The following is a 12,621-nucleotide window of genomic DNA, read 5'->3' as shown; positions in this document are numbered from 1 at the left end:
TATTCTTTTAAAGTGACAAAAGGGTATTAAACACAAACATAGGCAAGCAAAACTTTAGTTCCCACAATTAAGATCACTTCTTAAAAGTAATTAAGTACCTGATTAAAATAACAGAATGTATAATTATTTCAATAATTTATAGAACTTTTGCTTCCCAGCTGCTCTGAGTTCTAAATATTCTTCTGAGTCCTACTAATGACTATGCTAAGTATGGGGGCAGGTTCCTTCTCGAACCCTGCCCGCTACAGTAACTGTTGGGTCCGAGCCCCTCTGCCAGGGGCTGGACCTTCTTGGATGCCTGGTCTTAGATGGAGAAGCCGTGAGAAGTTGTGGGTGTATAAGAATGGGTTTTGCCCTACCTGGTTTGGCTCAGTGGATAGAGCGTCGGCCTGTGGACTGAAGGGTCCCAGGTTTGATTCCAGACAAGGGCACATGCCTGGGTTGCGGGCTCAATCCCCAGGAGGGGGCATGTAGGAGGCAGCAGATCAATGATTCTCTCTCATCACTGATGTTTCTTTCTTCCCCTCTCCCTTCCTCCCTGAAATCAATAAAAATATATTTAAAAAAAGAAAAAAGAATGAGTCTTTATTGTAGAAGCCAGTGGCCATATCGCCATCAGATAAAACAGTTCTTCACAACAGTCCCATACAGGCAGCCACACACCTACATCTTTCCTAGGAAGCAACATCAGCCTCTGCCCACAACTAATATCTGAGCAGCGCACGCTGCCACTCACTGCCTATCCGAGGCACCTGAGCTCTCGCTCTTGACTCTCTGGCCCTCCCCTCTCTCAGCCTTTCCTGCACTCCTCTTGCATCATCATCATCATAAGCAGCAGCAGCACACTGGCTGGTCAGAAACGTATTATGCCACTTAGACAAAAGAGGCCAGTTGCCAACAGTGACATCAATCATTTGCGTTATAGAAGGGCACAGTGTACCGTGAGATCGCTGTGGCCTTGCAGCTGTGTAGTCCTTGGACATTCTGATTAAGGTTCCTAGGTTCAGCCCTAGCTGGTTTGGCTCAGTGGATAGAGCATGGGCCTGCAGACTGATCCCAGGTTCAATTCTGGTCAAGGGCACATGCTCAGGTTGCGGGCTCAATCCCCAGTTGGGGGCGTGCAGGAGGCAGCCGATCAATAACTCCCCCTCATCATCGATGTTTCTATCTCTCTCCCTCTCCCTTCCTATCTGAAATTAATAAAAAAATATATTATATATTAAAAAAGATTCCCATGTCCAGAGTGGCCTTGGCCGTCCAGCATGCTGTCAAACAAGGCCTTTCACACTCTGCGTTGTCTGGACTACCCGGCGTCTCTGGCATGGTTCCCACACGAGGCAAATACAGGAAAAACTGTTTCCCTTCTAACAGATTGGAAAAGGAGTAAACAAATTCTGTACTAGCTTACTTTAGGTCCACTTCCTAATTAAACTATTCAGATTACCAATAATTTCCTTTTACGATTTCTCCTCACGATCCTTCTATAATTTTCACAAATCTCCTTAATCATTTAGCTTTAGAACAACTTAATTTCCTTTTCCTTTCAAAAATGCATCTTTATACTTCATGCCTTCTATTACTAAAACCATACAATTTTTTCCAATTAGTTAGAATTTTTAACTCTTAGAAACCTTAAATTTTAGGTGACAAGTAAGTACTTAACATTTCTCAGATTAGCAATGCATTCACATTTTACAGAGATATAATTCAAATAAAATACATGACATATTCATTAGTAGATTCAAACCTATCTCCTATATTCTCTGTAATAAAAATCCAAAAGTAGGCAAACTCAGTATCCTGTTATTTCAAAATACCTAGACATTTAATAATTTTTACTATTTAACGCAGCAAACTCCGAAGTTCTGTTACCAAAGACCGTGGACAACTGTTTGGGCACATGTAATCATCACTGACAGCTTGATCGTAAATCCTTCATTCTAGTTGCATATATTTACTATGTCTTAACAGCTTTGAGATTTTAAGCCAATTATTATTACCCAAGGTGGTTTTTTGACAACAGGGGTAACTCATGGGCTTATTCTGCTTTACAAACGGGGAGTGGCCCCCACTGCTCCTTTGCGGCTGCTGGAGGGCACGTCCGCATCTCCTAGGAGAAAGACTTGGGGTTATTGCCCACATCTTTCTTTCTGAGTTGTCTGTAACAACATGAAGTCTTGCATATAAGAAGAGATCTTTAAACAACAACAACAGAAACAAGTGAGCAAACACCCGTGCAGTAAATAAATGAGTACTCTCAAAAGGCTGGCCTGGGACATTGGCCTTAGAATCTTATGTCACACTAACCCAGCACAGCAAATGAAGAGAACTCTCCCCAGCTAAGAGTTTCTGGCGGCTGATGCCTTGAGGTTCCTGCAATCCCTGCCATGAGCAGCTGGGGCCCCAGCAAAGTGGGAAGTGCCCCATCCTTAAACAAATTAACCCAAACAACAAGGGACACAGGGCAACAGTCAACAGAAACACTCCTACATACAATGTTTACAGGCGTGCCCAACCCACAGGCATGAGCTTCACACCTTGTCCTTGTCCATCGACACAGACCCCACAGAATGCCCGGCGTTTAAAAAACCACTGAAGCAGAGCAATGCCTCTTGTTGCAGAGGGATGTGGCTAAGGGCCATCCGGAGCTGACCAGGCTCACCCAGTGAATGCACGCCTTAAGTCCAGGCGAGAGGCAGGATGACGCCTCCCATGATACACACAGCACACACAGTACATGCTTCCTCACAAGGAAGCCCAGACAGGAAGCAGCCACTGCTGCTCCTGCCATGCAAACACGCTGATTCCTCCTACAAAAACACTCGATTCCTCCCATCTAGGTCTTAGGTGAGACGACGGGGATTGCTGAGGCTGTGGCCGGGACTCAAAACAGGAAAATTCCTGGCAGCGCTGCAAATAAGGGTCCAGGCCTCGGCCCTGGATCCCCCAGTCCAGGCAGCAAGCGGGGTTCCTGGTATTCACCCAGGAGCCCCTCGCTTACCTCCCTTCGTGGCCGCCAGAATATGTAACGGACAATCAATGGGTCCGGGCTGCCTGTCACTACTTGAGCCATTGAAGCAGAGACAGGACTGAATCCTGTGAGCTTTTATTCCAACACTGCCGGCCGCAGGGAGAGCAGCAGGTCAGCCATGAAAGTCTGTTCTCACCCACCATAAGCTGCTGCTTATATTGGGCAGGACAAGGATTATAGGGGAAGGAGGCAAAGGGTGTGCCAAATGGGCAGTTTACGGTAAGCACAGGACTTACCTTCAAAGGGCTGGCGATTCTGGTGTCTGCAACAAAGTTGTTCATCTTTCCATGCAAATAGGCAGCTCCAAATGATGGGCTGCGCTTCTGGGTGGGCTCCCGGCCCCCAGTGAGAACTGCCAGCCAGGGTAGAATGTGCCTGCCTTAATCAGAGCAGAACTATCACGGTTAACAGAGCAGGGTTGATATTTCTCACAGTTCTCGCTGGTTCCCCAACATCCTGTTTCTGCCCTGGCAATAGTACGCTTGAAAGGAGATTCAAGTGGGCACCAAGGGGGCGCAGGCGGCTCTTTGTCAGGCTTTCCTCTATTTCCTTGGGCTGGGGAAAAAGCAGGAGTTCATGCAAACTACCCACCCTCCTCCCTGAGTCCTCCGGGCGTGGTGCCATCTCCAGTTCTTTCCCCCGACTTTCCCACAGTGCCCTCGCCCTTTACAGTTCCCGCGTTGGCTCCTACTGCGCGTGCGCTCAGAAAAATGACCCTTCCCCGCCCTCTCCAGTTAATCTGGTGGGTACACTGATCCCTGGAGTGGCCCTGAAGCTGTCTGTCCTGCCTAGTCAAGTAGGCGGGATCCCTGGGTGACTGTGAAACTGCCGGTCCTACTCGATCCTGCTTAACCAGACGCCTGGCTCCCTCCTTCCATTAGTGACTGACTCCCTCCCCTGACACTCTGTCCACCAGAGCCTCATTGATGAGCAGCTGAGCCACAAGGAGAAGCTGTTCGTCCTGACCTTCGGCACCACCACCAGCGCCCTCTGGCCAGACCCCGTGGACGTCAGCGCCTCCAGGTGAGTGGCTACCTGGCCAGGGTGTTCACTTGGTCATTTTCCTCCTGAGCGTTAGTTTCTTTAGTGCATGATTCAAGCGCAAACCCAAGACCCCATCAGTAAGTAAATACAGAGAGGCAGCTCACAAAAGCAGAAACTCCAGGAGCCCATCACTTTTGGGAAAGGGTCACCCTCACAAGCAGCTACCAAATGAGAAGACAAGGTGACCACGAGACACCACTTCTGTCCAGCAAACTAGGGGGCAGTTTTGTTGCTATTTAGAGAGAGGGTGGGAGGAGCATGGATTGGGAGCCTCCGGCATGTGTCCCACCTGAGCTGGAACCTGCCACCGAGGCATGTGCCTGACCAGGAGTGGAACCCACAACACAGTGCTCCAACCAACCGCACCACCCCTCCAGGGCCACCTGCTCTTGTTAATAGCGCCACAGTATCCCGCTGCATAGATGCGCTACAACCTCACTAGCCCTGTATTTGGGAGCTCCTCGTTTGGGGGAGCAGTGAGAGGGAAGGTAGGTAAGAGTTTCTATTTATACCACTAAGTAAAATCGACTTTTCCGTGAAGGAAGTATCTTTGACCCCTGCCATGTGCCAGGCACCCTCATGTGCTGTCTTAGTTAGTATTTGTGGCCATTTCCCATTTTGCAGATGAGGAACCTGTGACTCAGGTTAGGGACGTGCCCCAAGCAGCGGCGCCAGAGTCCAGGGAAATGCAGGAGCGCGGGCTCCCAAGACAGGGTCTCCTTGCGGCACTGGTTGCAAAGAGGCCCCTGCGAGCAGAGAAGGGCTTGGCTCCAGCAGGGCTGGCTCTGAACCCAGCTCTGACAGCTCCGGGTGGCCTTGGCCAGCCCTTCACCTCCCTCATGAGCAGAATGAGGCCGAGGGCACCTGCCCCTCACTGAGTTGTGAGGATGACATGAAAAGCGAGTGCCTGGCCTGTGGCAGGTTCTCAGTGCAGACAGTGTTGTTGCTGTGGTGTCCACCTTAGCTAGACTGCCGGGAGCCGGTCCATCCTTGCTGTTTCAAGGGACCTGGCGTATATGGCATACTGTTCTTAATATGTTTGCTCGCCTTCTTGGCGCTATGTGTTTTAACCAAAGTCACCTCTCCGAGAAAGGTTGTTTCCCCAGGTGGGGATCTTTCCCTGAGGTTAGGGAGGGGATACAACCCCTTAATTAAGTGCCAGGCGGGTAGTTAAGCTACATAATCTTTACTCCTTGGAATGGAGATAAGAAACGCCCTAACCTTTGTAATAGAAATTGACAGGATTAAAATCGGCTGGTATAAATACGGATGTAACAAGACAATAAACATCAGATCCTAACCAGAACCTAGCCAGAGAACATGGCAAAAGATCCTGGACAGAACCTGGCTACAGAACTTCACTGGAGAACCTAGACAGAACATGGCAAAAGAACCTGGATAGAACCTGGATAAAGAACCTGGTGACTGAACCTGGCTGGAGAACCTGGAGAACCTGGCTGGAGAACCTAGCGAGAGAACATGGCACCAGAACTTGGTTGGAGATCCTGACCAGAACTTGGTTGGAGTTCCTAACCAGAACTTCGCTGGAGGTCCTGGAGGGAGAACCTCGCTATGCTGATGAACTGAAACCAGTTTCCATGTCATTCATTCTTCGCCGACTCCGTCCACACCTTTGGGGTTGGACCCCAGCACTAGACCCCGTCTCCACTGTCCCAACTGGAGGTGAACTGGAGGTTGTCCAGCCAGCAGTTCCTCACCTCCAGTCACACCTGGACTGCGTGATGTCCATCATGTCCCTGCCACCTGTTCCATCACTTACTCTGCACCCCTGGCTCAGCTGTCCATTTTCCTCCTATCAACCCCGTTTCCTGTGGAAGGAGCTCCCATCAGCACCATCGCTGGGAAGGCCGGAGTCCTTGCCACAACTAGGAAGTGGCCAAAACATAATCTAAGGAAAGCACAGAAAATGGTGATGTTAATCCCAGCGTGAGGCCTATTGACCAGGAGGTGCTAGGCCTGCATTTGTTCTTTCTCTGTGTAAACGGGGGACGCACTCTCCCTGGTTTGGCTCAGTGGATAGAGCGCCGGCCCCAGGACTGACGGTCTCGGGCTCGATTCCGGTCGAGGCATGTACCTTGGCTGCAGGCTTGATCCCCGGCTCAATCTCTCTCTCTCTCTCTCTCTCTCCCTTCCTCCCTCCCACCCTCTCTAAAAGTCAATGGGAAAATATCCTCAGATGAGGAAGGATTAACAACAACAAAAAAGGGAGAGTCAATAGTTACAATAACGAAAGACAGGTTTCTAGCAACAAGCTGAGATTTTGTTTTTTTTAGATCAGACTGAAAAGAAATGGAAAGAGCAGAACTCTCTCACTAGCACCATGTGAGGTGTTTAACCAAGAAAGCCTGCGCTGTCCTTTTCCCTGTCACCAGTGGTGTGCGCCCCATCCCCGTGCGGCGGCCTCGCAGCCGCTCCCCCAGAGGCCTCTGAGCGTTCGGGGTTACCGCCAGGCTTCCAGCTGCAGGCTGCCTCCCAGAGTTCGCCAGACCCTCTGACAATAGAGTCACTAAGCTCTGGTCCTAGAGTCGAACCTGTTTGATTCTGTGTTGCCAGTTGGTTAGTATCATCCTAACTCTGAGCCTCAGTCTCCTCATCTATGAAATGGGAATAGAGGCATTCCCTCAGAGAGCTCTCCTCAGGCTCAGATGAGCGGGCGCTGGTCCTGGTGGAGCTGTGACCAGGTTGCTGGCCTCCCTCCTGTCTCCTCAGCCTCCAGGAGCTCAGACTCTGGGTAAGGAAGCCGCAGCCGGAAGGAGGCAGCAATCTGCTCCAAGCCCTGAGGAAAGCCTGCGCTCTCAAGGGGCTGACTTCTCTGGTGACCATACTGGGAAGCTGGTAGGTCTCCTTTCCTCTGTGGGTAACAGACTACATGGAGGGGCCACGAACCGGGGTCAGAAGAAAGAGCATCACGCATGACTGCTGACACATGCCTGACGGACGAGCCAGCTCAGGGCTGCCAGAGCGGCCAGGCCTGTGCTGTGCCCGCCCGCTCCTCACACGGGTGACCTGGGACACAGGTGGTTGGCTGGACCCTGCAGATGTTCCCTGGAAAAGATCACTTTGCTCTGAAATGTCCTCATGCCAGGGCGCCCCCTTATCTTCCTCCGTCTTCTCCTCAGCCCAGACCAGCCTCCTGAAATCCTGTCTGACTACATCCAACAGGCCACCTTGGGCAGGGGCCTCCACACCCACCTTGTCACCTACCAGTGCGAGGACCGGGTGCCCCCCGTAAGTACCCGCGGCTTTCCCCGGTGCCCCTCGGATAGCCCTGTGAGGGGCACCCTGGGCGACCTGCGTGGGCAGGCCCCGAGCTGTGGGCCAGAACACGTTCTCCCCCGGGTCGGAGGGGACGTGCTGGAGGCTGGAGAGGCTGGTCAGGAGGAAGCTGTCGGAGTATTGGTGGGGCCTGGAGGGTGACCGCGCCATCCCGCAGGCTGTCCTGAAGAACCTCGCGGAAGCTGTTGGGGGCCACTACCACTGCTACACCCCAGAGTCGGAGGTAAGCCACTGCCCGCTGCCCTCACCCTGCCGCTGCCAGGGTGCCTGGGGCCCTGGGCCAGGGCAGGCCAGGCTGCGTACTCGCTCCCCTCTGGCCCCAAGCTCATGGGCTTACACAGGTCTAATCAGGTGCAGATGAATGTGTGGGAAGAACAGGAAGTCACAAGAGATCCTGTGGTTAGATGTGTGATGAGCTCCTTGCACACCGTGAGGCTGCAGGCTTTTGAAAGCCTCGTGGGTAGAGTCCTGAGTCTGACCAGTTGCCGCCATGTGGGCCCCAGCAAAGCTCTGAGTCTGCATCAGGGGCCCCAGTTCTCTCCTCGACAGCCCCCCTCCCCGGCTCCTGCCGGGATCCGCAGCAGTCATTGCTGAATGAGCAGTCAATCCTGTACCAACCCACCATCCCTGTCCTTGCGCGTTACCTGTGTCCACAATGGAGGCAACACCAGCAAATGTGTGTAAACCCATTTGGCAGACAGAATGCAGCCACCCGGCAGCTCACAGGCTGCCTGGCCTGCTCTCCGCTCAAGCCTTGAGTCAGTGCATAGCTGCCTCTCGGCCTGTGCAGGGCCCAGAGGAGCATGTCCACGAGGAGCCGCCACGGACATTCTTCTCAGCAGCGCCCTCTTGTGCCCTCATTGCCCAGGTTCTGTGTGGAGGGGTCACAGCCGACAGGCGCTGGGAGGCCCAGTAAATAAATGATTTAAGAGAGATTAAGAGAGATTTCATCGTAAAGCCTGTGGTCCTCTTGGCGTATCTGTTGTTTTTCCACTCTTTTTTAAAAAATTTATTTTATTGATTTTTTACAGAGAGGAAGGGAGAGGGATAGAGAGTTAGAAACATTGATGAGAGAGAAACACTGATCAGCTGCCTCCTGCACACCCCCCACCGGGGATGTGCCTGCAACCAAGGTACATGCCCCTGATCGGAATCGAACCGGGGACCCTTCAGTCCGCAGGCCGACGCTCTGTCCACTGAGCCAAACGGGTTAGGGCTGTTTTTCCACTCTTGACAGAGATACGGATATCATGAATGTCACTGTCTTCTTTAACATGAGCAAAACCCCAGTGTGAGGAGATAACGCCTGATGCCTGACGGGGGCAGCAGGGAGCGCGGGGCGCCTGCAGCGCAGCCGGCCAGGCCCTGCTCTGAGGGAATGTGGCCCGTGCTGCCAGGTCCTCTGACTTTTTCAAGAAGAGCCAGAAATCCGGGTTGTTTTATGCTTGTTATTTTTTACATGCAAAATAATGAAGTGAAAGTCACATGACATAAAGTCAGCCGCCTCACAGTGGACTTACACAGTCACAGCGCGTGCAGCGCCGCCGCCTCCTGTTCCAAACGCTTCCATCTCCCCAGAGGGAAGCGCCGACCACCAGGCAGCCACCCCACTTCCCGGCCCGCGGCTCCTGGCAGCCACCGCGGCCGGCCTCCCTGGGCTTGCTCGGCCCGGACATCTCACTTAAACGGAGCCCCATTCCTCTCGTGGCTGCTGTCACTCAGGCAGTGTCTTCCAGGCCCACCCACGTTGCAGCCAGGGCAGGGCGCAGCTCCTGGTCCCGGTGAGAATGTTCCATTTCCTGGTCTGCTCGCACTCACCAGTCGGTGGCCATCTGGGTGGCTCCCATGGGGCAGTGTGAGCTGCCACAGGTGCTGGTGTACAGGTGTCCGCGCCCCGTTTTCCAGGATTTGAGGTGGATACCGAGAGGGCAACGCGGGGTCCTAGGCAATTCTGCTTGTTTTTGCGAGGAGCCACCACACCGTTTTCCACAGCGGCTGCACCTTTCACACTCCACCCGCAGCGCACAAGGGTCTCGAGTCTTAGCATCCTGGCCAACATTGATTATAGTCCTTTCAAAATTATCATTGTTACGTAGCCCTAATAGAGGGTGTCAAGTTTCTTCACAGTTTTAAGGTTAGGCAACCCGTCACTTGTCTAAGCGCCGCGGGCCAGTGCTGTCCGCGGGACACGGCAGGTTTGGGAGCTCTGCCCCGCGCGTGGGCCAGGCCTGGGCTGCTGCAGGCGGGCGGCCAGGTGGTCTCTAGATGGCTTCCTGCTCCTAACACCCCCAGATCTGTGCCAGCCCCGACATCGAGGAGCTGCTGGCGGAAATGCAGAAGGCCCAGAGCCTCCTGAGCCACGTCCACGCCCTGCACCAGAGCGCCGCTTGCCCGGAGCTCAGCGGCCTGATGAAGGAGGTAGGTGGGCGGGAAAACTCTGGGACCTTCTCGGGAGGCTGCCAGCTGGCCTCGCTCCACTCTCCTTCCTCACCCCCCCAGCCCCCGTCCTGGAAGTGAGAAGAGGCAAAGCCTCTCGCTCTGAGCTGGGTGGGCCCCGGGCCTCCCACTGTGTCCGAGGGGCCTGGTGGGTCTTCTAACTGAGAAATTGGGCATTTCCATCGCTCCTTCCCCCAGCGTGGCGCATGACGAACATCGCCCCGCACAGAGTAGGCTGTCTGAGATGCCTCCACAGCCCTCACTCAGGGCCAGCGTCCTGCACAGTGACAGTTAACTTATCGAGGGCAGAACAGCACGTTCACCATAAGTGCTCGGTGCTGCTTAGACGCTGCTCTGTGGACAGAGTGCTGGGAGGCGGCGTCCTGGCCGGGGCAGGAGAGCAGCCGCCTGGACAGCTGCACGTCGGCCCAGCTCTCCTGCTGGTTCCCCAGAACCGCCACGGCATCCAGTCATGACCACAGCGCTCATCTGCTGAGCGCGAGGGAAGCGGGCGGGCGCTGGATTCTCTGAAGGACTTGTTTGCTCCTTCAGCGGCAGTGGATTGTCAGGCGTGTTACCAGCCCATCTTACAGATGAGCAAACTAAAGCCAGCAGGTTAACCAACGGCTCCGACTGACGCGGGTCTGCCGGGCGGCCACACCCTTGTTAGAGTTTCCCAAAGTGAAATGCATGTACTATGTGGGGTTCACAGATGATTGTAAGGCGATACATAGATTAATATTTTTAACTTTATATATTTAAATCTACTCATCAATAGACCTTTCTAAAATTATTTAAGTACCAAAAAGGAGTCTGTTTTTGAAAGCAAATTAAATTGAATATTAGAACACTTTAATGCCATATGTTTAATTTAAAAATAAACTGGGTAGATAATAGCGCAGTGGTATTCAGATATAGCAAAATTCATGAGGACGGTGCTCAGGTGTACAGTCTGGGAGTTGCTGTTCTACGTGAGCTGTGTGAGTTAGTCTCTCAGAACCTCAGCCGTTCAGCTTATAAACGTGGGCAGAGAGGCTGGGCCGGACCCGAGCTTCCACGTGGCTGGTGCAGAGCTGCTTTGGGTTCCCTGAAGCCTGGGGTTGGGGCCGAGTCGGGGCCACTCAGCAGGTGGCCAAGGTGAGGACCCTAATGGATAAGGATGGAGAAGCAGCAGGAAGATGAACGCACGAAAGAGGAAGTGAATTGTTGGGCACGTCTTTCTCCTCCCCTGGAATTCCCAGAAATCTCCAGGAAGAGGGTGAGGGTGTGGATGGTGAGGGGGAAGGCAAACTGTCTTTAATACGATGCCCTTGGGGGCGCTGTGGGTGGGAGACTGAATACTCAGCAGCTCTAAAGTGTGGCTATGTGATGAGGAGTTTTCATTTTAATTTAGATTTCCACAGAGATTGCCAAAGGGCCACTCAGAGATCTCCTGCCTAAACCCCCAAAGCACGAAGCTCCCCTCACAATTGAGTTCCCAAACTTGGACAAGACTTCTGCAGAATGGCTCAAGGTCAATGGCCTAAGAGGTAAGTCCCCGAGGAGGGTGGGCCGAGAGCGAAGGTCCCTGACTCGGGCACCAGCCCCCTGGGTCTTCACGCGGTGCCCCAAGCCATCGTTTGTCCTTACAGCCAAGAAGCTGAGCCTTTACCAGGTCCTGGCGCCCAACGCGTTCGCTCCCATTGAGGAATTTGTGCCTATTCTCCAGAAAACGGTGTCGTCAACTATCCATGAGGTGACTCAGACTCCGGTCTCTCCATCCTCTGCGGGGAGCTCCTCTGTGGCATCTCCCTTCACAAATGTTCAGAAATAAGAGTCAAGGCAGAGCCCGAGGAGCAGGGCCTGTGGGCCCTGAGCGGTCCCGGCTCTCCTCCCATCTGAAAAGGAAACGTGGGAGGTGGGGCAAAGGGAGGGAATTGGGAACCACGGTCCCTCCGCTGTGGAGGGGTTCCTCCTCCCCACTCAGAACACACTCGCTCTGTGTGTCCCCACTGTACCTGGCACAGACTCCTGCCATAGCTCCTAATGTGTCATCTGTGTATTTGTTACATGTCCAGATCTCACCAGATTATGAACCCTTTATTTTTCTTAAATATATTTCTTTATTGATTTCAGAGAGGAAGGGAGAGGGAGAGAGAGATAGAAACACCAATGATGAGAGAGAATCATTGATCGGCTGCCTCCTGCACACCCCCTACTGGGGATCGAGCCCGCAACCCAGGCATGTGCCCTTGGCCGGAATCGAACCTGGGACCCTTCAGTCTGCACGCTGATGCTCTATCCACTGAGCCAAGCCGGCTAGGGCAGATTATGAACCCTTTAAAAGAAAAAACTCTGTATCTCTAATATGTAATACAAGTCAGCAGTTAATGAATGTTTACTGGACGACTGAGTGGATGGAGGAAAGGAAGGATGAATGGGTAGATGGATGAAACTGTTGATGAATGCGTGGTCACGTAGGCGGATGGATGGATGGAAGGACATGTGAACAGATAGAGGGAGAAATGGAAGGATGAATGACATGATAGAATAAAAAAGATAAAAGGATGCAAGTAGGGATGGAAAGATGGAGAAATGGAAGGAGTAATGAATGGAAAGATGGAGAATAAAAGAAAAGAGAGATGGATAATTCACTCAGTGGATGGATGGATGACTAGGCAGATGGAAGGATACTTTGAGACATGGATATGACAATTTGGTGGAGGATGAAAGAAGAAGATGAACAAATTTGACTTCCAAAGTGTTCATGAAGGCCTATCTAGGTTCCCAAACCTAAGGCCCATGGCCAGGATGTTTTTAAGGTCTCTTACTCT

At 52.6% G+C, this 12,621-nt stretch overlaps 1 protein-coding gene across 1 annotated transcript in view; it reads left to right on the top strand.

Annotated features, from left to right (window-relative positions):
- Positions 1 to 12,621, top strand: part of VWA3A (von Willebrand factor A domain containing 3A) — a 75,391-nt gene that overhangs the window by 40,041 nt on the left and 22,729 nt on the right. Inside the window, 7 exon segments of the mRNA XM_070413698.1 lie at positions 3,948 to 4,054; positions 6,806 to 6,931; positions 7,216 to 7,324; positions 7,530 to 7,595; positions 9,665 to 9,790; positions 11,202 to 11,337; positions 11,440 to 11,543. Of these exon segments, the coding sequence (XP_070269799.1) occupies positions 3,948 to 4,054; positions 6,806 to 6,931; positions 7,216 to 7,324; positions 7,530 to 7,595; positions 9,665 to 9,790; positions 11,202 to 11,337; positions 11,440 to 11,543 (774 nt within the window).

Source organism: Myotis yumanensis, unplaced genomic scaffold (assembly GCF_028538775.1).
Source record: "Myotis yumanensis isolate MYYU_CA2020_CCGP unplaced genomic scaffold, mMyoYum1.0.hap1 SCAF_4, whole genome shotgun sequence".
NCBI classification, from domain to species: domain Eukaryota; kingdom Metazoa; phylum Chordata; class Mammalia; order Chiroptera; family Vespertilionidae; genus Myotis; species Myotis yumanensis.
This window is presented reverse-complemented; position numbering and strand designations above follow the sequence as displayed.